Source organism: Hyaena hyaena, unplaced genomic scaffold, assembly GCF_003009895.1.
Source record: "Hyaena hyaena isolate Hyena2069 unplaced genomic scaffold, ASM300989v1 scaffold_865, whole genome shotgun sequence".
Lineage (NCBI taxonomy): Eukaryota > Metazoa > Chordata > Mammalia > Carnivora > Hyaenidae > Hyaena > Hyaena hyaena.
This window is the reverse complement of record NW_024081498.1, coordinates 543,625-570,228: the sequence shown is the minus strand read 5'-3', so window position 1 is coordinate 570,228 and position 26,604 is coordinate 543,625. Positions and strand designations below refer to the sequence as shown.

General features: G+C 36.4%; 1 protein-coding gene across 1 annotated transcript in view; it reads right to left on the bottom strand.

Annotated features, from left to right (window-relative positions):
- CHM (CHM Rab escort protein) overlaps positions 1-26,604 on the bottom strand; it is a 247,159-nt gene that overhangs the window by 75,300 nt on the left and 145,255 nt on the right. Inside the window, 3 exon segments of the mRNA XM_039220144.1 lie at positions 1,808-1,871; positions 2,229-2,333; positions 20,887-20,964. Of these exon segments, the coding sequence (XP_039076075.1) occupies positions 1,808-1,871; positions 2,229-2,333; positions 20,887-20,964 (247 nt within the window).

The following is a 26,604-nucleotide window of genomic DNA, read 5'->3' as shown; positions in this document are numbered from 1 at the left end:
AGAACTCCTAGACCTACAAACGGTCCTGCATTCACCCTCTTATTTCAAGTGTCTCACATTCCCTCTAAGCGGAACACTTTTACCTGTTCTCTGAAACCCATACTCCTCAGCCTTTACCTGGACCTTGCTGAATCAGTTATCTTCTTTTCTCCTGAATATCTTCAACCTCTTCCTCCCTCTCTGCTAGGTCTACTGTATCAGTTGAAATAAAAACAAATCTTTTAAAGAAAAGAAAAGCCCTCTTCACTTCCACAACTCTCTTCAGGAATCACTTTCTCTTTCATACTCTTCCCAGTTCAGCTTCTACAAAATTGTCTCTATTTTCTCTCTTCAAGTTTCTGCCTCTCTGTCACTCTTCAACACATTCACAAAGCTTATAGTTTACTGGAAGTTACACACAAGTCAAGTGGCAATTATAGAAAAGTGTGATGAACACTACAATAGCTGTTGTACTATTCTTTGTTCACACTTGTCATGTTGAACTATAGCTGCTATTTATCTGCCTATATCTGTATCTTCCAGACAGCAAGCCATTAGGGCAGAAATGCTATCATAGTTAGCACTGTCTCTTCAGATCTCAGCACACTGGATGGCATGTAAAAGATACCCACTGTTTACTCAATGATTAAATGAAAATATTTATGATCATATGCAAAACAAACATGTGTTTTATATCAGAAAACTTCTAAATTTTTTTCTAATGTTTCACTTATTTCTGAGAGAGAGACAGCATGAGCAGGGGAAGGTCAGAGAGAGAGAGGGAGACACAGAATCTGAAGCAGACTTCAGGCTCTAAGCTAGCTGTCAGCACAGAGCCTGACGCAGGGCTCGAAGCCATGAACCATGAGATCATGACCTGAGCTGAAGTCGGATGCCCAACGACTGAACTACCCAGGCGCCCCTCAGAAAACTTCTAAATTAAGGAATGTTTGAAACCTATGTTTACCAGTAGCATGTAGAAAAGGTCTTAAGAGTCACACTGAACTAATAAGTAAGTTGGTTTCATCAGTCACTGCGTGATATGATTAGAAGAAGGGGGCATCCTTTTGGAATTTAAGAGTACAGACTGAGGAAAAATCATAGGCATAAAGACATTCATACAAAGCTGGGAGTGAGGAGAAGGAAGAAGGTACTGAAAAGAACAATGGTAATGAGGAAGTATCAGAACCAGATATGTGTGCTGGTACTCATTTATACTAGACCTACTGGGGAGCTTGCAACCACTGCTCTAGGGTTGGTTATCATACCCTTTTTCCTCCAAGAGGTTTTTTTTTTTTTTAACATTTAATTAATTTTATGGAGAGAGAGAGTCAGAGTGTGAGCAGGGGAGGGACAAAGAGAGAGGGAGACACAGAATCTGAAGCAGGCTCCAGGCTCTGAGCCATCAGCACAGAGCCTGAGACAGGGCCCAAACCCACAAACTGTGAGATCATGACCTGAGCCAAAGTTGGACGCATAAGCGACTGAGCCACCCAGGCGCCCCACCTCCCAGAGTTTTAAATGTATTGTCTGAGGATTTTCTTTTTCTTTCCATAACTATATATTTTCAATTTCATAGAATGGCTGTTGAAACTATGATTTAGTCCAATTTGCACAGAATAAATCTGTTACATAAGATGTAATTATTTATTTTGCTGAAGGAAATCTTTAAGAAACCAAGATTATTACAGAATTGTCATTAGGTATTTAAAAATGCATTAAATATATTAATGGCTTTGTACATTTTATTTCACCAATATTAATTTATACATATTACTGTATAGATTAATTTAACAATATTTATTAAAAAGTACAGGACTAAAATTACCTGTTGATCTGAGTCTGCTTTTAATATAGATCTATCCGTAATCAGGACTGACCTGGAGATCTGCCTGTAATGCACGAAACAGTTAATCAGCTATTCAGTTTCTACAGATAAGTTTCATTTATAGTTACATAACTACCAGATGTCATGTTTTAAAGATTTAAGTCATGATCAAAGTGTCACTTCCTCAAACCAAGTCAAGTTCTCCTTTAATCTTTCCTTGGCTCATGAAAGAAGCTGCAGAGAAGCCTCAGATTATGCAAAGGAGTCAAAATTAGACTGGACTCCTCTACAACAAGACTCTATAAGAGTTGGATATATTGGATGTATTATTGGTTTGGTATACATTTCTGTCTAACGTGAAGGACACAGTCATACAGAACTGTCAACCTTCCCTTGGACAGAGGATGGAGGGGTGCCTTACCGGTATTGTACATGTGAGCATGTGTTCTCAGAAAAGTAACTGTCCTCCACAAGGAAATGCTTAGAAATTATTCTCTGACCAAACTGATCTATGATTGCTTTACATCTACAAAGAAGATAAACACAGCAAAAAAAGTTCTCATTAATGATTACAGAATTGAAAAAATAATCAGCTATAATTGTGAATCTAATAAACCTTTCAAAATAGTATACAATTTCACATTTTGACATAAAATTGACACTAAATTAAAGAACATATATTCTTGTTGCTATTCTGAAGTCTTTAAACTATAATAAGCATGGAATAGAATTTAAATATTTATTTTGAATGTTATTAATAAGAATAATGTTAGTATAAGTATTACAGTAAAAGTATAAGCGTTCTAATGTTTACAAACATAAAAGCTTTGTCTTGGACACTGGGAACTCCTCAGTCTGCCCAGGGTAGTCTCATTAATCACTTGAGCAAGCAAAAAAAAAAAAAAAAAAAAAAAGGAAAGAAAGAAACAAACAAAAGAAAGCCCTACACCCTAAACATTTGTTGAAAATATGGTAAATTCAGGGATGAAAAATAATTTAGTTTTTAAGAGACCACATGGAATTAGCTTAATGGTGATATAATTGTGGATATGTGTTTAACAAGTTGACTTTGATTGTTAAACTACTGTGTGGTTCCCTTTCTCCTGAAGATGCCATTAGAAGTGGGTAAACATTAATTAAATGTCCTTAGAAATTCAAAAACAAAAAAAGAAAGAAAGAAACATAAAAGCTTTTCCTTTGTTTAGAAAACAGACTTTTTTTTTCTTAATGGATCTAAGAAAAGAGGAAAGAAAAGATAATTAAATATCTTATTATACCATTCAGTCTCTAAAAGCCACTAAAGGCTTTTTATTTTTCTATTAAGTGTTGCTTTATTTTTTTTTAAGAATAGCTATCTGGTCACACATGCGATAATGTTTTAAACCAACAAAAAAAGAGGGATAACACTTCTTTTAATATGTTTCCACTTTACTTCAAAGGATAATCACAGAAAGATTTCTTTCGAGTGCTATTTCTAAATAAGGAAAACACTTATGCATGGACATTATCAGGTCTCTGTCATCTGATATGTATTGGGACGATGAATCATATGGAACACTCCACTGACCTTCTTTCAATGTGGCTAGATAAAAGGATGAAAATCAGAATCCATCTCCTTGCAGTGCCACAAGTTATAAATGTACTTTATAAGGCTCATTATCCAAACTAATGCACTAAGGGCAACATCCTTGAAATGGACTTACAGCACTGACAAAGCCAGTATGCAATATTTCAGGAAAGATATGCAAATGCCTGCATGTTTGCCATATCTTTTTATTATTAAAATATCACAATTTACTTTTGTCACAGCTTCTCCTTTTGGAACCAGAATTATTAGAAATACATTTATAGGTTACTCCTCATAAAATGCAAGCAAATAATTTCAAACGTATACCATATTTTAAATATACTGATATACATTAAAATGTTACATTACTCTAAAAATAAGCCAAATAAGAGATATTTACCAGACATAAAGGCATTAAAAATAAAATGAAAAGCACCCAAGATCAACAGTGAGAGGAATTTAATGTGTATTTCCTAAAGGCAGATTATATGTTGATATTCTTTATAAATGGTATGTCACTGTTGTCAGGATAGACTATGATATCTCATGATGTTAGATATACATAATATATAATCAATTAGCCATACATTAGTACATACTGTAAATTATATTACATTATTATTTATGTGATTTTCCCCATCTCACCTCCAATTCCTTTCTCTTCCCCACTTATGTTTCTATGCATATTTCTTCATATTTCATTAAACTAGAGCTTTTGACTTATAAAATACATAAGTAAATAGATATAAGATATCTATATAAGATACAATACTTAGATACAGTATTTCCCAAAATAATTACTTAAAACCTGAAAAGACAGAAATCTACTGATCCATCATTAAACACTGATCCCTATTTGTCCTACAAGCACTGACAAGCCTTTTTCTTACCTTTAAGTCAGAAACTATAGAAGTCAAGAGGGAATAATCTGGGCAGAAAAAAAGAGAGTGTTATAATCTTCTATATCTTGACACGGCTTTGGGTTACACAGATTTATCATTTATCAAAACTCAGCTAATGAGCACTTAAGATTTGGGCACTTCACTGTATGTAAATTTTACATCAAAAAGAAAAAGCTATAAATAAATATTCAACTCTTATTAATGATAGGCATGCCAAGGTATTTAGGGCAAATTGTACTAATATGTGTAATTTACCATGAAATGCTTAAAAAGGTGAACAGTTGGATAGAGGGCTGCATATTTGGGTACAATTAACACTTTAATCTACTTGCTTAATCATGTTATACCTAAATTAACAATCTAGATTCTGGATATGCAAGTATTCATCCTGAAATTCTCTCAACGTTGGTGTAGATTTGAAAATTTTCATCGTAAAATACTGGAATGAAATTGGTGGGGGTGGGTGAATGGTATTACTATAAATCCTGGACTCTAGTCTAAGTTTTTGCAAAAGGCTCGCATTTAAATAAACCACACAATTAAACCTAGCCTTCAAGCTAGTAGAGGCTTCCTTGTTTTGTAGGCTTCCAAACACTAACAAGGCTGCTTTGGTGGTATGCTACACCCTTGGTGACAGGTAGAAGCTAGTTTCAGAAGTTGTGATATTAGAAAGAACAACTGGGACCACTCTAAGGGGAGATGTGGGGGATTAGGGAGTTCAACTCTGCAAGGATAATATCCCAATAAATGTGCCTATTTACGCTGAAGCTTCTAGATGAACCAGTGATTCTCAGAGGAGAAGAAGGAGTAGGAAGAGGAAGCAAATCAGAATCACACCTGGGGGACTTTTTCAAATTATAAGTACCCCTGGAGATTCTGATAAACTCCCAAATCCCAAGGAAGAATCACTATCGAGCATGACACTGCTACTGTTGTAGTTTTAGGCTGGGCTAGGTAGAGAAAAGTCAAGAGGTATTGCTACAATAAATATAATAATAGAGGTGCCTGAGTGGCTCAGTCAGTTGAGAGTCTAACTTCAGCTCAGGTCATGATCTCGCAGTTCACAGTTCAAGCCCCACATCGGGCTCACTGCTGTCAGCACAGAACCTGTTCTGGATCTTCTGTTCCTGACTCTATTTCTGCCCCTCCCCTGCTTGTGTGCTCTCTTTCTCTCTCAAAACAAAACATTTAAAATAATGATGATCAGAGCCTGGAGCCTGCTTCGGATTCTCTGTCTCCCTCTCTCTGTCCCTCCCCTGCTCACTCTCTCTCTCTCTCTCTCTAAAATAAATAAAAAACATTAAGAAAAATGATAATGATGATGATGATGATAAGTGATTTTTGCAGAAACTGATTGATGGTCATATATGCCCAGTCTGGTAGATGATGGTAACACAGCTCACCTGACAGTCTCACTATGAAGTACTAAGGCCCGAGCAAGGCTGTTCAAAGCAAAGCATGTTTAAGTAATGGATATAATTAGTTTTCCCCTCAGACACTTGACTTATTGTAAGATACTAGGCCCAATTAGGGGAACAATGAAGAAAGAAATATTGATTTGGGATCTAGACTTAGACTTTGTATTATAAAGATGAATATAAAAAATTAGATAACAAGTAATGGAAAACAGCAAAATGAAACAGTACTCCCAGAGACATTAAAACATCCTCACACATAAACCTGAGGAAGCCATTAAAGATTAACAGCATTCTGGATTTACTTGAGGGCCATGCTGAGCCTCATAAATAGTAAACTGAGATAGGAGTGCTCAATTACATAGACACCAGGACCAAGCTTGTCATTAGAATCATCATCATAAGGATCATCATTAAGAATCATGAAGCCAGACAGAACATTCCTAGAGCTGAGTTTTCTAAATAAACAAATCACAACAGTTATTCAGTTTTTTGTTCAATGACATGAGTCCACATACAAAATGATAAGGAAACGCGGTTCATGGGTTCGAGCCCCGCGTCGGGCTCTGTGCTGACTGCCAGCTCGGAACCTGGAGCCTATTTCAGAGTCTGTGTCTCCCTCTCTCTCTGACCCTCCCCTGCTCACGCTGTCTCTCTCTCTCTCTCCTAGAAATAAATAAAACGTTTAAAAAAATGATAAGGAAAAATGTTCAGCAAGATGAAAACTTTATCTAGAATTTGGTCCAGAAGAGAAATATAACATAACAGGTATCCAATCTCTATGATCTTCAGAATTAATATCCTAACTAATTATAGGATGAAATACAGAAATCACATGAAATAATAAAAAGAAAAATGCATTAATTAAGGAAACCAGAAGATCTCAATCATTGAAGAAAATAAAATAATTCTCTCTACTCACTATGCCCTTCCATGCTTCCTAAAACACATTAGTTCAAATTTTACCTCTTAAGGAAACCATTCCAAAATGCTTATCTTTCATCTTTCTTGGGTAAAAACCCATTCCAATAGTTTCAAACACCATTAACAGATAACTCCAAAATCTATGGTTCTTTCCTCTGACCAATCTCAAGCTTGTATCCATATTTTTTGAATGTCTAATATCTATTTCTTTCTGGATAGACTCCAAACCCTTTTTAAACCTACCATACCCCAAAATGCATTCATCATGACTCCTCACCTTTTTCCCCACTTGGAATACCAGTCTCATGTAATGACATGACTAGAAGTTAGCTTCCCTCACTTAGAAACTCTCTTCCCGTATCTAATCTGCTACTTATTTTTGATCCCAACTTATAAAGATATTTTTGAAACCAGTTGCTTTTCTCCATCTCTACTACACTGCCTTAGACTCCTATTAAGTCTGATAAGATAATGAACTGCTATCAAGTCAGTTGTTTATTTGTTTGATGTAAATGATGGCATAACAATCATGTGCTAAGCACTGTTCTAAGAGATAAGAATAAAAATATCTTATCCTTAAGGTAATTGTTCCCAATATAATGAAGGCAACTATAAGATAATGTCTAAGTCCAGGGATAAGAAATGAGAAGACATCATTACAGTACTAAGGGAAGATATCTAACTCAGCTTAGTGGGGAAGGGTGGAGTATCAGGTATGCTCTTTAGAGAAAGTGATAACATTAGCTGCTTTTATTTATTTAATTTTTTTAGGTTTTTAAAAAATGTTTGTTCTTTTTGAAAGAGAGACAAAACACAAATAGGGGAGAGGCAGAGAGAGACACACACAGAATCCAAAGGAAGCTCCAGGCTCTGAGCTGTCAGAAGAGAGCCTGATGTGGGGCTCGAACCCACGAACTGAGATCAGGACCTGAGCTGAAGTTGGACACTTAACCAACTGAGCCACCCAGGCATCCCAACATTAGCTGCTTTTAAAGGATGAAAACTAGTTAAGTAAGCAAATAAGGACATTTAAGTGGAAGGGCAACATTTGCAGGGATACAGAGGCAGGTAAGGAAAGTATAGTGAACCACAAACAGTTCAGTGTTAAATGACAGTAAAACGGAAGCATAGAGGGAAGAGAGATGAGCAGGCAGAGGCCAGATCCCAAAGCCTCACATGTCATGTAGAATGGTCTTATACTTTATTCTGAAGTGCTATAAAGCTACTGAAGCTTTTTACACAGGGAGGGACAGAGCTTGATCTGCAGAGTAAAAAGATCTCATTGTGTAATTATCTTATAAATTTATTTTTTCTTTAATGTCCCCCGGTAGACTCTAACCTCCATAAGAACAAAGACTACGACTGTCTTGTTCTCGGCTATATTCCTAATGCATGGGACACAGAAAACAACTAATACTTGTTGCATGAAGTATACCTGTTGCTGAAGTATTCTGTGCATGTGAACAGTGTTGAGATAAAAACAAAGAATCAGAATCTTTGATTTAGGAGGTAAAACAATATCCTACCATCAAGGTGCTTCTTCCAAATCAATGCCAGAATTAATAAGGTAGCAAACCTAATCATGTTATTTACCCACTAATTATAGTCCAAACTCCTTAGCATGGTCACAAAAGGATCTTCAGGATATATTTTCTCCATGGGATTCCCAAGTATCCAATTATAGTAATAACTGCAACAAGCTAACAAGTAGTGAGCTCTTAATATAACAAATGGTTCTACCTGCTTATTCTGTTAATAATCATAATAACCCCATAAGGTAGTTAGTGTCATGTCCCACTTTATACAGAAACTGGAGCACAGAGAGGTTAAACAACTTTTAAAGTTCATTCAGCTAGTAAGTGGAGGAAGCCACGATATAGATCCAGGTCTATCCAACTTTAGAGTTTGCACTGTTTACCACTCTCTTCATACACAAAGGCAACATCTATGTTTTATTCATCTCATTATTCCCATAGCAACTAGCATGAAGGTTGGAGGTTAAATGTATAGAATATTATCAGTACATTTTTGCAAATGAAACATTCTAAAATCCTGAAATTCAGCAATTTTCCAACAATGACCAATGGTAGTAAGATCAGTACCTCACACTTGTTCTTAAATTATTTATTACTAACTTCTGACTATCTGCAAAAGGTATAGTTATTCCTGACATCAGGAAGAAGATAACTCTAAGAAACAGTCACAGGGGCATGCCTGGGTGGCTGTCAGTTAAGCATCCGAGTTTGGCTCAGGTCATGATCTCACCGCTGGTGGGTTTGAGCCCCGCACTGGGCTCTGTGCTGACAGCTCAGAGCCTGGAGCCTGCTTCAGATTCTGTCTCCTTCTCTCTCTGCCCCTCCCCCACTCACACTCTATCTCTCTGAAAAATGAATAAATGTTAAAAAAAATTTTTTAAAGTCACAGCAGGAATACTAGTACGTGAGACAGGTGGAAGTACAAAAAAACATTGCTAAAGTAATTAGATTCAGACTATTGGTAACAGAATATCTGGTTCAAGATCATCCATACCTTACCCTTGTATCGAATATTGTACTGCTAAATGGCCAAATTTACTTTATAGGAATTTTACATAGCACAACTGCAAAGAGAAAACAAACAAACAAACAAAAAACAGCTACTCAACAAGAGCATTCAGTATTTCTAGAAACAGTTATCAGAGGGGTTCAGTATTAGAATTAAATGACAGGGTATAGAAAAGACTACTGAGACCTATGTCCTACGTCCTCTGAAAATTGAAAAGTAGAGCCAATGGATAATATAGCAAAAAGAGCACAGTCAATGTGGCTCTTAGGAAAAGAAAATTAAACAAAAAAGAAAAATAAGACCTATCTGAAAGTAAGTATTGTTACATATTCTATATTTCTTCTCTTAAAGTTTGCACATTACTTTGATATGTAATCACCACACTGAACTCAATGGTATAATTATTTATGCTTCCATAGCTTTCCTTAATAGATGGTGAAGAAAAGCACCAAAAAGACTATCAGTTTTTTAATATTCATTTATTCTTTCATTCATTTAACATATAGTTACTGAGTATAATGGATGATCTTTGCTTCTGGACATATAGTAGTAAGATTCTGCCTTTTCTTACACAGAACTTACAATCATATAAAGGGACCTGATTCAGGGGGCTAGAAAAGGGCTCGGATCTAGTCTGTCGGATCAGGAAATAAACTTACACCTTAGATCTCAGCATGTGTAATTCTTAACTACACAAAAGTGCATGACAAGTATACCAAATAGAAAAAGAGGGAGAGAGAGGTAATCTAAGACCGTAAGGAGACAAATGTAAATTCTTGCTGATTTCTTTATTGATATTCTAATTATACTTAGAATAAACAATTGTTCAACCTGGCTTCCTTAAAAAGAAATATATTCTGGGGGCACCTGCGTGGCTCAGTAGGTGATGTGTCAACTTCAGCTCAGGTCATGATCTGGTTTAAGAGTTCAAGCCCCACATCGGGCTCTCTGATGTCAGTGTAGGACCTGCATCAGATCCCCTGTCTCCCCCTCTCTCTGCCCACTTCTCCAGTTTCACATGCACTCTCTCTAAAAAATGAATTATTAAAAAATAAAAAGGATTGTAAGCTGGATATATCTAAATATAACTTCAAGATTTTTCCCTCAAAAAATTATCCCTTCCTTTATATTTAAGTCCTGACAAAATACCTCCTACTACTGGTAGCTCTCTTAAGTATTTAATTTTGAACATCAAAGTAGTGTTTAGAAAGATAAATTAGCCTGAGACAACTTTAATCAATGCTAGCTTTAGATATTTATAGAGACTATAAGACTTGACAGAATGGATTTTTATTAAAAATGCAAAAAATTACTAAAAATTTGGTAATTATTAGTGAAGGTATGAATGTACAATTTTCAAGTATTGGCTATCTCTTGAATAAAAACTTTTAAAGATCATTTAAACAACACACTATAATGAGAATATTGTAGATATCATGAATACTATGAATGCAGGTCAAATATAAAAACTGTTCAACTATTAAGGAAGTAAATAATTATGGCTTGGAATAAATTTTGAAGAGAATCACAAACAGAATCCAAAATGGCTGTATCTTAAACAACCAAGAGGGACAACAAAAAGTATTTCTTGGAGAACTGGAGGTCTAATAAAATAATATAATGAATAGTGTAACTAGAAACTTTGCTATTCCATTTATATCCATAAAAGTAGACACATACAAGTTGTTCAAAAGTGTTTTGATTTCTCACTGGGACTGAAATTTAATGAATATGTAAGAATGGTCTACATTTGAGCATATAAAACATTTTAGGATAATTTATTTATAAATGTTAAGGAAAGACTAAGTACTTTCTAAGTACTCTTTTTAAAATATTTTTCTTTAATGTTTGTTTATTTTTGAGAGAGACAGACAGAGTGTGAGTGGGCGAGGGACAGAGAGGGAGTGAGACACAGAATCTGAAACAGGTTCCATGCTCTGAGCTGTCAGCACAGAGCCTGATGCGGGGCTTGAACTCACAAACAGTGAGATCATGACCTGAGCTGAAGTCAGACATTCAACCAACTGAGCCACCTACTCCTCTAAATACTTTTATTAACTCAGTCAAAGCACGTTACATACAGGGGAGGGTGATTACTAGAGTCCATCTAACTCATTTGACAGATAAAAGAATTGGTCCAGAGAAAAGTGAAGTGACTTGCTCACTGTCATTCATGTCAGGTCATCTCTCATTCGAGGGCTATCTGACCATGCATCCCTAAGGAGTTATTAGGCAATAATTGTTATACTTGAGGTCCTTCCATCAAGACATAAAAGAAAATGTTAAATAAGTAGCAGTCTGCTATTTAAAATTCAAGAGAGGAGGGGCCTGGATGGTGGCTCAGTTGGTTAAGCATCTGACTCTGGATCTCAGGTCAGGTCTTGATCTCAGGTTGTGAGTTCAAGATCTGTGTTGGGCTCCATGCTGGAGGTGAAACCTACTAAAATAAATAAATTAACTAACTGAAATAAATTAAACTAAACTAAACTAAAATTCAGCAGAGGAGTTTGATGACAGAGTAGTAGGACCCTAGGCTTCTCTTGTTCCTTGAACACAAATAGGAAACTATCAAATCATTCTGAATACCTAATAAATTGAACTGAGGAGTGACAGAACAAATTCCACAACTAGAGGGACAGTAGAGGTCATATGGAAGAAGAAAGGAAGTATGAAGACGTGGGTTTGGGAGAGAAGCAGATCGCAGGTGCCATGGAGGGGGGAAGCTGTGATCATGGAGAAAGGCAAGAGAAAAAGAAGAATACACATGTGAATACAGAAGCAAAATACTTTCCCAAAGCCAATGGCTGGGAAAACGAGAAGGGCTGACTTTCATGAGTTTTGCAGCCAGCCAGGCTTAAAGACTGGAGTTTCAACGGTCTGCAGTATTGACTGGCATAGAGCCCTGAGAGCACTGCCTTATTCCTGAAGAGAAGGCAGGCATCCAACCCAGGGTCAGACAGCTCAGTGTAAGGATCTCCTAAGGCACACAGGGGACTGACTGTTCTCTCTTCTTGGAGCTTATCTGTAACAGGTGGCAAAAAAGGACCCAGTGGTAGTAGCTATTGCCTTCCCCAGCCCTCAGCATAGGCACAGAGACACCTCCTCAGGGCTTTTCACCCTAATACTAGCTATTTAGCCTGACTGCTCAAAATCTCACACCACTGCTTCTGTGCAACTGCCCTTCTCCATCAAACCTGCATCCCTTTCAGTGTGACAAGACTTTCTACCAGAGACCAGCTCAAGTTCCTGCCACAGCACTTCCCTTATGTTTGGAGTCTTAAAACTCAGCAAGCTTGGCTAGGATGAAGCCCAAAGTGCACTATGCTTCTCCAGGCAGTCAAGCAATCTGGAGACAGTATAAAAATGATGATATGAAAAATGTCTTGGATATATGAAGACATATTATTTGATCTTCTGGGAGTGCTTCCCTGAGAGCAGCAAGCACAGAGACCCCTCTCTGAGGACAAAGGACTTGGCTGGTACCATTTCCCTCCCCTGTACCTCCAGGATAAATAAGCTTCAATAAAAAACACAGCTCCAATAGTGGCTGCCTAACCTGCTTATACCAAGTCCTACCCCACTGCTGTTTGCTCAATGCTGCTACAGCTTTCTTGGCAAGTGTGTCTAAGTCCCAGTGCAGCAGTCCCCTTACCCAGAAGACCTGCAGGTACCCTTGCAAATACCACATTTCCTGAATAGAGAATTCTGCAAGAGTTCAGTTATAGGAGAAGCAGCAACAGGTCTCATTTAACTGGCAGACCACAGCACATCTAGTTAAAACTCGACACACATTGGCCACTGTAGGCAAGTAGAACCTCTGTAGATTACTGGCCTGAAGGACAGAGCAGCCAAAACACAGCAGCAGAGTGCATCCAGCATACCATAGACACACTCCCTGAAGCACCAGATGTTGGACACTATATGACCTCTTCTTCATAAAGCCATTACTCTCAGAAGAAGGAAAGATAACAGGCTTTTCTAACACAGAGAAGAAAACAGAGACTTAGACAAAATGCCAAGATGGAGAAATCCATCTCAAAGGAAACAATAAAAGGTAATGGCCAGAGATCTATGCAAAACAGAAAAAGTAATATACCTGAATAGAGAATTTAAAGCAACAATCATAGGATGTTGACTGGGCTTGGCAAAATAATACAAAATTTCAGGGAGACCCTTACCACAGAAATAAAAGAGTTAAAAAACAATCAGAAATGAAAACTGCGGGGCGCCTGGGTGGCTCAGTCGGTTGAGCATCTGACTTCGGCTGAGGTCATGATCTCGCAGTCCATGAGTTCAAGCTAGCATCGGGCTCTGTAGTGACAGCTCAGAGCCTGGACTCTGCTTCTGATTCTGTGTCTCCCACTCTCTCTCCTCACCCCCACCCCACTCATGCTCGGTCTCTCTCACTCTCAAAAGTGAATAAATGTTAAAAAAAAAATGAAATGAAAAATGCAGTAACTGAGATTCTAAACAGACTGCATGTAATGACAAGAAGGATAACAGAAGCAAAGGAACAAATAAGTAATATAGACGATAGAATAATGGAAAACAATGAAGCTGAGCAAAAGAGAGAAAAAAGGATTATGGATCACAAGAATAGACATAGGAAACTCAGTGACTCTATCAAATGTAATAACATCCAGATCATAAGAGTCCTGGAAAAAGATGAGAAAGCGGAGTAGAAAATTTATCTGAGGAAGTAATAACTGAAAACTTCCCTAATCTGGAGAAGGAAACAGACATCCAGATCCAGGAGGCACAGAGAACCCCCATCAAAATCAACAAAAGCTGGCCAACACCAAGACATATTGTAATTAAATTTGTAAAATATAGCTATAAAGAAAAACTGCTAAAAGCAGCAAGAAAAAAGAAGTCCCTAACTTACAAAGGAAGACCCATAAGGCTAGCTGTATATCTCTCCACAGAGATTTGGCAAGCCAGAAGGGAGAGACATGATACAAAATGTAGAATGGGAAAAACTGCAGCCAAGAATACTCTATCCAGCAATGCTATTATTCACAATAGAAGGAGAGATAGTTTCCCAGACAAACAAAATCTAAAGGAATTCATGCTCATGCAGCCAGCCTATCAAAAATATTAAAGGAGACTCTTTGAGTGGGAAAGATAAACCAAAAGTAACAAAGATTAAAAGACAACAGAGAAAATCTCCAGAAATAATGACAAAACAAGTAATAAAATGACACTAAATAGATTTCTCAATAATTACTCTCAATGTAAATAGACTAAAGGTTCCAATCTAAAGATATAGGGTGTCAGAATAGATTAAAAAAAACAAGACTCATCTACATTCTTGGTTGCAGTGCTTGGAAGCATCCAAATATATAAAACAATATAAAGACACTCATTGATAATAATATAATAATAGTAGGAGACTTTAACACCCCACTTATATCAATGGATAGGTCATCTCAGCAGAACATCAACAAGGAAACAGTGGCTTTGAATAACACACTGGATCAGATGGACTTAAAAGATATATTCAAAACATTTCATCCTAAAGCAGCAGAATACGCACATTATTTCAAGTGCACAGGGGACCCTCTCCATAACAGATCACATATTAGGTTACAAATCAGGCCTCAACAAGCCCAAAAGGATTGAGATCATACCATGCAAATTTTCAGATCACAGCACTATAAAATTGAAGTCAACTACAAAAAAAAAAAAAAAAAAAAAAAAATAAAGACCACAAATACATGGAGGCTAAACAACATACTACTAACCAAAGAATGGGTCAACCAGAAAATCAAACCCCCACATTAGAACAGGTCAATGAAGTCAGGAGTTGCNAAAAAAAAAAAAAAAAAAAAAAAAAAAAAAAAAAAAAAAAAAAAAAAAAAAAAAAAAGTAAAGACCACAAATACATGGAGGCTAAACAACATACTACTAACCAAAGAATGGGTCAACCAGAAAATCAAACCCCCACATTAGAACAGGTCAATGAAGTCAGGAGTTGCTTCTTTGAAAAAGTTAATAAAAACTGATAAACCTCTAGCCAGCCTTATCAAAAAGAAAGGAGAAAACACTCTATAAAGAAAGTTACAAATGAGAAGAATAATTGACATCACAAAAATACAAACAATTATACGAGGATATTATGGAAAACTGTGTGCCTAAATTAGATAATCTTTTTTTAAGCGTATTTATTTATTTTGAGACAGAGAGAGAGAGAGAGAGGGAAACAACAGGGGAGGGGCAGAGAGAGAAGAAGACAGAGAATCCCAAGAAGGCTCTGCACTGTCAGAACAGAGATGGATGTGGTGCTCAAACTCACAAACCATGAGATCGTGACTTGAACCAAAATCAAGAGTCAGCCGCTTAAAAGACTGAGCCACCCAGGCAGCCCACAAATTAGACAATCTTAAAGAAACGAATAAATTCCTAGAATTGTATAAAGTACCAACACTGAAACAGGAGGAAATGGAAAACATAAACAGACTGATAACCAAAATGAAATTGAATCAGTAATCAAAAATTTCCCAGCAAACAGAAGTCCAGGGCCAGATGGCTTCCCTGGGGAATTATACTAAACATTTAAAGAGTGTTATTATCTACTCTTCTCAAACTATTGCAAAAAATAGAAAAGGAAGGAAAACTTCCAAATTCATTTTATGAGGCCAGCATTACCTTGATTCGAAAACGAAACACTCTCCTAAAAAGGACTACAGGCCAAAATCCCTGATGAACATAGATGCAAAAATTCTCAACAAAATACTAACAAATCGAATCCACTAATACATTAAAAGAATCATTCACCACAATCAACTGCATTTATTCTGGGCTGGAAGGATGGTTCAATATTTGTAAATCGATCAATGTGTTATACCACATTAATAAAAGAAATGACAAGAACCATATGATCCTCTCAATAGATGCAGAAAAGCATTTGACAAAGTACATAAAAAAAAAAACAAACCTCAAAAAGGTAGGGATAGAGGGAGCATACTTTAATACAATAAAGGCCATATAAAAAATCCCATAGCTGGAACACCTGAGTGGCTCAGTCAGTTAAGTGTCTGTCTTTGGCTCAGGTCATGATCTCATGGCTCCTGAGTTCAAGCCCTGCATCAGGCTCTGTGCTGACAGCTCAGATCTTGGAGCCTGCTTCTGACTCTGTGTCTCCAACTCTCTCTGCCTTCGCCCACTTGTGCTCTGTCTCTCTAAAAAAATAAACATTAAAACAAAATTTTTTTAAATCCCATAGCTAATATCTTCCTTTATGTGGAAAACCTGAGAACTTTTCCTCTATGGTGAGGGAAAAGACAGAGATATCCACTCTCACCACTGTTATTTAACACAGGACTGGAAGACCTAGCCTTAGCAATAAGATAGGAAAAAAAAAAAAAAAAGGCATCCAAGGTAGGCAAGAAAGACGTCAAATGTTCACTCTTTGTAGATGACATGATACTCAATATAGAAAACTCAGAAGACTCCACCAAAAAATTGCTAGAACTGATACACAAATTCAGTCCAGTTGCAGTATATAAAATTAATGTACAGAACTCTGTTGCATTTCTATACACTAATAATGAAGCAGCAGAAAGAGAAATCAAGGAATCAATCCCATATACAATAGCACCAAAAACCATAAGATATCTAGGAATAATCCTAACCAAGGAGGTAAAGATCTGTACTCTGAAAACTATGAAACATTTATGAAAGGAATTAAAGAGGACAGAAAGAAATGAAAAATCACCCCATGCTTATGGACTGGAAGAACAAACATTGTTAAAATATCTATATTACCTAAAGCAATCCCTATTAAAATATCACCAGCATTTTTTCAGAGAGCTACAACAAACAATCCTCAAATTTGTATAGAACCACAAAAGACCTCAAAAGAGCCAAAGCAATCTTGAAAAAGAAAAAAGCTGGGGGCATCACAATTCTGGACTTTAAGTGATGTTACAAAGCTGTAGTTATAAAGACAGTATGGAATTGGCACAAAAACAGACACACAGATCATGGAACAGAATAGAGAACCCAGAAATGGACCCACAGCTATATGTCAATTCACCTTTGACAAAACAGGAAAGAATATCCAATGGGAAGACAATCGCTTCAACAAATGGTGCAGGGAAAACTGGATAGCAACATGCAGAATTTAAGTGGACCACTTCTGACAGCATCCATGAAAATGAATTAAAAATGGATGAAAGACCTAAATGTGAGACTGAAACCATTAAAATCCTAGAGAACAGAGACAGTAACCACTCTGACACTGGGCATGGCAACTTCTTTCCTGAGGTGTCTCCTGAGGCAAGGGAAACAGAAGTAAAAATAAACTACTGAGATTTTCTCAAAATAAAAAGCTTCTGCACCGGAAAAGAGACAAGCAACAAAACTAAAAGGTAACGCTTAGAATAGGAGAGGATATTTGCGAATGAGATATATGATAAAGGGTTAGTATCCAAAATCTATAAAGAACTCATCAAACTCAACACCCAAAAAAACAAATAACCCAGGTAAAAAATGGGCAGAAGACATGAATAGACATTTTTCCAAAGAAGACATACGGATGGCCAACAGATACATGAAAAGACACTCAATTTCACTTATCATCAGGGAAATAGAAATCAAAACTACAAGGAGATATCACCTCACACAAATCAGAATGGCTGATATTAATAACGGGAGAAACAACAAGTGTTAGCAAGGATGTGGAGAAAGGGGAACCCTCTTGCACTGTTGGTGGGAATGAAAACTGGTGCAGCCACTCTGGAACACAGTATGGAGGTTTTTCAAAAAGTTACAAACAGAACTACCATATGATCCAGCAATTGCACTACTTGGTATTTACCCAACGGATACAAAAATACCGATTTGAAGGGACACATGCACCCCAATCTTTATAGCAGCATTATCAATAATAGCCAAATAATGGAAAGAGCCCAAATGTCTATCAACTGACGAATGGATAAAGAACAGATAAAGAATATGTGTATGTATACACACACACGCATACACACAAAATGGAATACTACTCAGCCATAAAAAAGAACAAAATCTTGCTGTTTTCAATGATGTGGATATAGCTCAGTCAGATAAAGACAAACACCATTTGAATTCACTCATATGTGGAATTGAAGAAACAAAACATACAAACATAGCGGGGAAATAAGAGACAGGCAAGTCCGGAAACAGACTTAAGTATAGAAAATAAACTGATGGTTACTAGAAGGGAGGTTGGAGGGGTTAAACAGGTGATAGGCATTAAGGAGGGCATTGGTACACTGGGTATTGCATCGTTAGTGATGGATAGCTAAATTTTACACCTGAAACTAATATTGCACTTTATGTTAACGATCTGGAATTTAAATAAAACTTTGGGGAAAATAAAAACATATATAGCTTAATGAAAATAACACAAAACAAAAATAAATAAATAAAATTCATATTGACTCCAGTAGATCTGGAATGTTCACCTTGATACAGGCTTAGAATGAATTAAGATATAGAGTTCTCAGTCTATCTTGGAACACTGATTAATTCCTGAACTTCACATTTACAGATCAGTATTTCTTAGTGTCATCTAAGGAGCATCTATATTAGATTCTTTTGGGGGTGTTCCTCACAACTGCAAATTCCATGCCTCCATTGTAAGCACATTATCCAATTACACTCTGTGAGGGTGAGGCATGGAAATCTCCTTTAAAAGGTGAAAGATTTATACGATCTGAAGAGAAACCAGAGTATGGAAATCTCCTTTAAATAAAGAAAAACAATACATGTTTACCTGGTGATTCTTAGGCACATCAAATTTGGTCTTTAGACCCTAAACCCTCAGCTCTCTGTTGCAACTGTATTCTGTAGCAGATCATAAAGAAGAGTTCCTGTGTTCAGAGTCTCTAATAAAAACTAAGTCAAGGTTAAGGTAAATGTAACCTTTAGTTGAAAAAATGCTATCATTGTACTAAAGTATCCATTAAAAAAACACAAATATGAGCCATGTAAATTCCTCATGTCACTAAGAGCAACAAGTAGACCTGAAAGGGGCCCAAAAACAATCTGAGTAAATAAGTACCATATAAACGATTCATTATCAGGCTTTCCATCATGGGAACACATTCATGCTTCAAAATGGATGTATAAGGAAAAATGACTCTAAGAGGCTTAAAAACAGCAATTCCTTCATGATCCTCCACAGAGTAATTAATGACCCAGTATGTAAATATCCTGGGTTTTCAAAGATAGTTTTTTCATAATAGATTATCATTTTTCATTTATGTAGTACCTTGCATTAAAGTGCTAAAAGTACTTTACAAACCTTTAAGCCGTGTCTCTGTATCTTATACTAGAAAATTACTTTCTAAAGCGAATTCACTGCTTAACTATTACATGTTCTGGACTGGAATTTCTCTCTACCATATCTCAAAATATACTGGTGTTATATCTCAAAATATATTGGTGTTATAACTAGTCTATAAGAAATTATGCCAGTTAAGAGTATACAAAATTACTGTAAAATGAAACAGCTTAAATTTTATAGTTTTACGCTTCCCACTGAAAATATTAAAGTATTTTATGACCTGAAAAACACTATTTCTTTACACCTAAAAACAGTCATACAAGAGATATAGGTTAGTAGTTGCTTAACAAAACATAACTAGAAAGAAAAATACATAGCAATTTAAACAGCTCCTAAAACTTCATCCAGTTTTAATGTAAAACCTAGAAATCAATGAATACTTTTTTTCTTTCATAGTTTATTGTCAAGTTGGATTTCATATAACACCCAGTGCTCATTCCAACAAGTGTCCTCCTTTACGCCCATCACCCTTCTTCCCCTCTCCCCCACCCCCATCAGCCCTCAGTTTGTTCTCAGTATTCAAGAGTCTCTCATAGTTTGCCTCCCTCCCTCTCCCCAACTATTTTCCCCCTTTTCCCCCATGGTCCTCCATTAAGTTTCTCCTAATCCTCGTATAAGTGTAAGCATATGGTATCTGTCTTTCTCTGCCTGGCTTATTTCGCTCAGCATAACACCCTCAAGTTCCATCCATGTTGCTATAAATGGCCAGAAGAAATCAATGAATAGTACTTAGTGTAATTCAGACAACAGTGTATCTTAGTAACTAAGTAATAAATCCTAGAAAAATACTATTGAAATGCAAAAACATAGAGATAAATACATAGTTCTTATCATTTTTTAAAAGCAGGTAAATTCTTATTACAATCCTAAGCCAGTCTATAGGCCTAAAGTGATTATAAAAGAATTTATCCTCAGATAACAGGGAAGCATAGTTTATGACAACAATCTACCTAAAAAATTATTAAAGTGTTTTCTCTTGGGAGTGACATGCATTATCAGCAGAGATTAATCTGATGAGTCTTTAGATGAGTTCCATTTTTAAAAATGCAATAACAGAGGGCTTTGTTGTTACTGATAAAAATCAATTAGAGGAGGTAAGGCCACAAGGAAAACTAACATCACTCACCACCCACCCCCAGCAGCTGAAATAATTTATCTTCCAGGCTTGGATGATCAGGAGCTGTAGTTATATTGCCAGGAAATTAATTTAGTTTCTACATTCTGAACTGACTTTCTTTGTTCTCAAGGATCTAAACACGAAATTACTTTTAATCAAGGTTAATATGTTATTAATACCAAGGAGGATCTTTGAAGAACCATTTTTTTTAAATTGATTTTAGCATTTTTCACCTGTGCTTGGGATGTGGCTATAAGAACGTAACTTATATCATCCTTACTTTCTGGATTCTTTGTCCACAACAAGGCACTGTACTGAATGGCAAAGACAATAGATTCCACCAAACACAGCACACATCCTAGGAAGAAAATAGGAAAGTGTGAATTAGGATTCTTGAGTTGAAAATTAAGGTAGCATTATTTTCTTTGAAATATGTTACCTTTAAAACCTGATCTTACAGAAAAAGGATTTTGATTACCATAAACATAAGCAAAAACTACATTGGAAACCGTAAACTAGAGCAGTAAGCACATGAGTTAATGCTGCACAAGTTCTAGGGAGTTTGCCTATCTCATGAATCTAAGGGGTGAGGTTCTGATGCCCACATAGGGACAGGAGAGGCCTTAGAATCCAAATAAGGTATGGGATATAAAATGAGATATTCTCTCATAATGTCTGGATCCTTAAAGGACTACAGTTCAGTGAAAAGGTGTTGAAGGGGAGGGATCCACATACTATAAGAGGGAAAACACAAAAACTGTTTTATCTAAATCCCTGGGTAGAGGAAAATTATACCTCTGTATTTATAACCAGTGCTCTGTCCTCACACAGGTGGGGGGTTTGAAAGTATACTACATGATCCAAGAAACCCATAACCAATAAAATACCATAAAAAGTGACTCTGAGTCAGTAGTACCTCTGGAGACTTAGTGGAAGCAATTGCTATAACTTTCTGGAGTGATATGAGGCCACATGAAATTGCCACAGATAGAATCCCTTTTTGTTGAATTTATATCTAATATTATACAACAAATGAAGAAAAATACCTTACCCTTAGTGAGAATTAGCAGACTCAACAAATGGGGTGGGAGAGCTGAAATATGGACAGTCTTGTGGGGACTACACCCTCTAACTGCACAGTTGCCTTAACTTTTCACATTGTACAATGGGATACTATAAGCAACTTAAATGAACTCCATCCTCATCTATGAACATGGATAAATGGCAAAAACATAAAAATTGAGTGATAATAGCAAGTTGGGGAAGAATATGTCCAGAGTGATATCATTTATAAGAAGTCTCAAAACTTCATACACAAAATACTACTATATATAATTTATGGATACATATATATATATACTAAAAGTACAGGAACATATAAGGGAATTACAAACACCAAATTCAATTATAGTAGTTATCTCTGGGAAGAGAGGGAGAGAAAGTTACACCAGAACTTCCAATTGTTCAGTTTCTTAAAAAAATATATCAAGAGCAAATATGACATGTTAAGATCTTACAAAACTGTGAATGGTGACATGGCTGTTCTTTATATTATTCTCTATACTTTCTGAAGTGTTCTTGAAATATTTCATAATCAGGTTGTAATGTAAAATATAAATGGATTGTAGACATTAACTGACATTCACTGTATGGCATAATACTTCTATTATCTTTCTAAACTCAATTCATTTTAGTGAACATGACTAAGCTAGTTAAGATAGATGAGGTTAAATAATAATTTGTTCTTCTATAAGACAACATAAAAATTGTTTTTTTTTCCATTGAGAAATTTAGAATACAAGTAATGGCACATTAGAGGAATTAAACAGAATTTCATGCTTAAAATTTCATGATTAAAAACCCTTTAGAATGCAAAGTTTGCCCAGGACACTTGCTACAAGATATTATCTCCTCTTGCTAATCTTGTTCACCAGTCACATACCAAATTATAGAATGACATTTATTAATTGTTCAGGTACACCTGGTACTATGTGAGACACTGCACTCAACAGATCCTACAGTGGGTTAGAAAAAAATCATCTATTGGACTGTTTAGCTATATTTCCCAGGCAGTATTCTACCTCCTGTTGTTGGTAGAGGAATAGTAATACAGTGATATTGACATGATTGAGATAATCAGCCCAACCTTCACCATTAATTTCCTGCTGATACTAAAAGAGGCCACATGCACATGACATATTACTGGTACACTAAAAATAAAGAGGCTAAATCAGGTTAAGGTTCCAAAATGGGCAATCAAGTTAAAAACCACACAATCAGCATTCTCATATGCCTGGAGATATCCCTTTGTTATGTGAGTAGCAGCATCCATGTTTCCAAGTTCCTTGTAAGCAGCTATAGTTGAGCTGTTACCAACTGACCTATAGAGTTTTCATTTCAGTCATATTGGTCCATGTTTATACACACACACGCACACACACACACACACACACACACACCAATCTCCACCCCACCCTACCCCCGGGAAAAACAATTTTTAAATATCTTCCAACATTCCAAGAAAAGCAAAGGGATCAAGTTCAGAATCAGTAAGAAGTTGTACAATGTTAAAAAATCAAAATATTAGGGCACCTGGGTGGCTCAGTCAGTTAAGCATCTGACTCTTGATTTTGGCTCAAGTCACGATATCACTATTCGTGAGTTCAAGCCCTGTATTGGGCTCTGGACTGACAGTGCAGAGCCTACTTGGGATTCTCTCTCTCTCTCCCTCTCTCTCTGCCCCTCCACTGCTCACTCTCTCTCTCAAAAAATAAATTTAAAAATTTTTTAAAAAATCAAAATATTATGCCACAGACTATTATGAGAAATCCACTTAACTAAAATTAAGTAAATTTTTTACAAAGTCCTGCTTTCATTATATATTACACTATGAAATATATTTCTACTTTAGTATGTGTTATCAAGTATCTTTGTGTTTGAAAATTAATTTCTATTAAGTTTTAGGGTAAAAGAAAGAGACCTCTGAAAAATATATTTAAATATAAAATGAAATAGAGGCGTCTATAACTTTATTTTAATAAGCAATCAACAAATTACCTGGTTTTCAAGATGATTTAATTAATAGTGGACATATATAGAAAAAACACATGAATGTAAAGAATGTTAAGAATTGGTTTGTGTTAAAAAAAAAAAAGAATTGGTTTGTGTAGATGATGGTGTATATTATAAAGGAAGAAGCCCAACAATCAGACAATGTCAGAACCAACCAATTTCCTCGTAGTTTTAAATAAGAACATAGGAAGTATTTTGTGCTCTTGGTAAAAATTACTTGATGTCTACATAAATTTATGCAACTGCAAAAGTGTATACTGCATATGTATATACGTTTTTCATACTGCTTCTCATTGGTTTTCCATTCCAGTCAAGCCTGTTAGGGAAAACACGTGTGGTTCACAATGATGGCATTTGTTTTCTCTCACTTGTGTTTTCCTCACATACTCTTATGCCCAAGTGACAAAAACCAGTGGCTTTGTCACCAACTAGACCTCAAGACCTGACATTTATTGCCCACCTGTTTGTACTCAGTGACCTTTGTTCCACATTTTTCCTTAAGCTCTTCTATCTTTATGTCTTTTTTTTTTTTAATGTTTTTTTTTTAACTTCACATTTTATTCTCCTTGTATTTTCTTTTTTTTTTTTTTTTTTTACAAATAGTTTATTGTCAAATTAGTTTCTACATAACACTCATTGCTCATCCCCAAAGTGCCCTCCTCCATGCCCATCCCCCCCCATCCATCAGTCCTCAGTTTTTGTCAGCATTCAAGAGTCTCTCATGGTTTGCCTCTCTCCCTTTCCCCCACCATTTCCGCCCTTCTTCTCCCCCTTGTTCCTCCGTCAAGTTCCTCCTAATCCTCCTATATGTGCAAACATATGGTATTTGTCCTTCTCTGCCTGACTTATTTCGCTCAGCATAACACCCTCAAGGTCCATCCATGTTGCTACACATGGCCAGATTTCATTGTTTCTCATTGCCATGTAGTATTCCATGGTATAGATAAACCACATCTTCTTGATCCATTCATCTGTTGATGGACACTTAGGCTCTTTCCATGTTTTAGCTATTGTGGAGAGTGCTGCTATGAACATTGGGGTACATGTGCTCCTATGCCTCAGCATTTCTGTATCCCTTGGGTAAATTCCTAGCAGTGCTATTGCTGGGTCATAAGGGAGTTCTATTGTTAGTTTCCTGAGGAACCTCCACACAGTCTTCTATCTTTATGTCTTAACTCAAGCAAAAGGAAACCAAAAACCACCCCTCAAGCCACAGCGACTGCCCTGACAAGACCTCCGGGCAGCCCGGATCAGTTTGAGTGCAACCCCTGACTTGCGCCTGAAGAGATGGACTATGGAGTGATCTCTAGAATGACTCAAAACTAACTACCTTTATCACATTATAATACTAAAGTCTCTGCCCAAGCAGGAGCATAGGCCTCATTTCCATACTATACGATGTATGTATAGGCAAGTTTCTATAAGGCCCATTTGCGACCTATGCCTGACTCTACAGAGGATGACAAGTCTTCTCTATCTAAACATTCATGTTTAAAATTTTTTTTTACATATTTATTTACTTTTGAGAGAGAGAGAGCACAAGCGGGGAGACACAGAATGTGAAGCAGGCTCCAGGCTCTGAGCTGTTAGCACAGAGCTGGAGGAAGGGCTCAAACACAAAAACCAAGAGGTCATGACCTGAGCCAAAGTCAGGTGCCCCTTTCTAAATATTCATCCTAACTCTAAATAAAAGGAAACCATTCACACTTGCTAGAGGAGTCCTCATGGCTTTGGAAGTTATTCCAAGTGATCTCCTTATTTGTGGCAACTAAAGTTTCCTTTGAGTGACAACTCACCTGGTCTGTGACTCACTAAAGAGCAAACTCATATTTGGTTAGTTTGGGAAAAATGCCGGGCAAAATGAGAAGATTGAAGAAATAAAATTTTGGCCGAGGGAGGGCTATTTGGTGGCAATGAGTCACTGAGGAAATATTGGTGGCAATGAGTCATTGAAGAAATATGCATAAGTACAATACCAAGCAGTATTTTGAGAGCTTCATTTAAAACTCAAATCACTGGAGTGCCTGGGTGGCTCAGTTGTCGGAGCATCTAATTCTTGATCTCTGGGTCATGAGATCAAGCTCCACATTGGGTGTGGAGCCTACTTAAATTAAAAAAAAACAAACACTCAAATAGCAGACATTTACATAATAAGTTAGGAAATAACAATTGGCTACACAGAGGTCTTTGGGGCAAAAAGCCAATAACAACAATACAAATAATCATCACAACATTGAGTGACTTTAAGTGACTTGAACAAGATCATTTAGTAAAAGGTATTGCTGAATGAAAACTCAGGCAGTATGGTTCCAGTGGCTTCTCTGATAATGATCATACAAACTTCCTGTCAGTATTTTTTTTTTTTTGGCATTATGAAAGAAAACAACATGGAATCAGATGGTCAAAGTTACTCTCTCCTTGTAATTCTTCACAAATTGCAAAGATTATTACAAAGAATAACATAATGTCTCAATTTCTACACATTTTATCTCACAAAAAGTACACATTTATTCTTTATCTGTACATATTAAGTGGATTATGTGCACTTCATTTTGCATGGAACATAAGTTCAGAGTAAGAATAACCATATGAATACTTATCTTTAGAGTCTTTAGAGCAAATTATGAATACTTTGAAATCCACATTTTAAGAAGTAATTTATAAAGTATATTGGCAACCTAGAGATTTTCAAATAGAGAAAGGCAAACACTTTACCATGAATTATTTGGAGGTAATAAGGCTCCACAAGACAAATGTTTTCTTCCAGTGCATTAAATGGCAGCCTAGTGACCCAAAAGTTAACATACCTTTAACAACGGAAAATTAAACCACCAACAACAGTGAATACTACTGAGACGGCAGTCATGCCACAGCTTTGGTGCAGTTCATACCACCGACCTGGGGTCTAACATGATGCCTAGCAAGG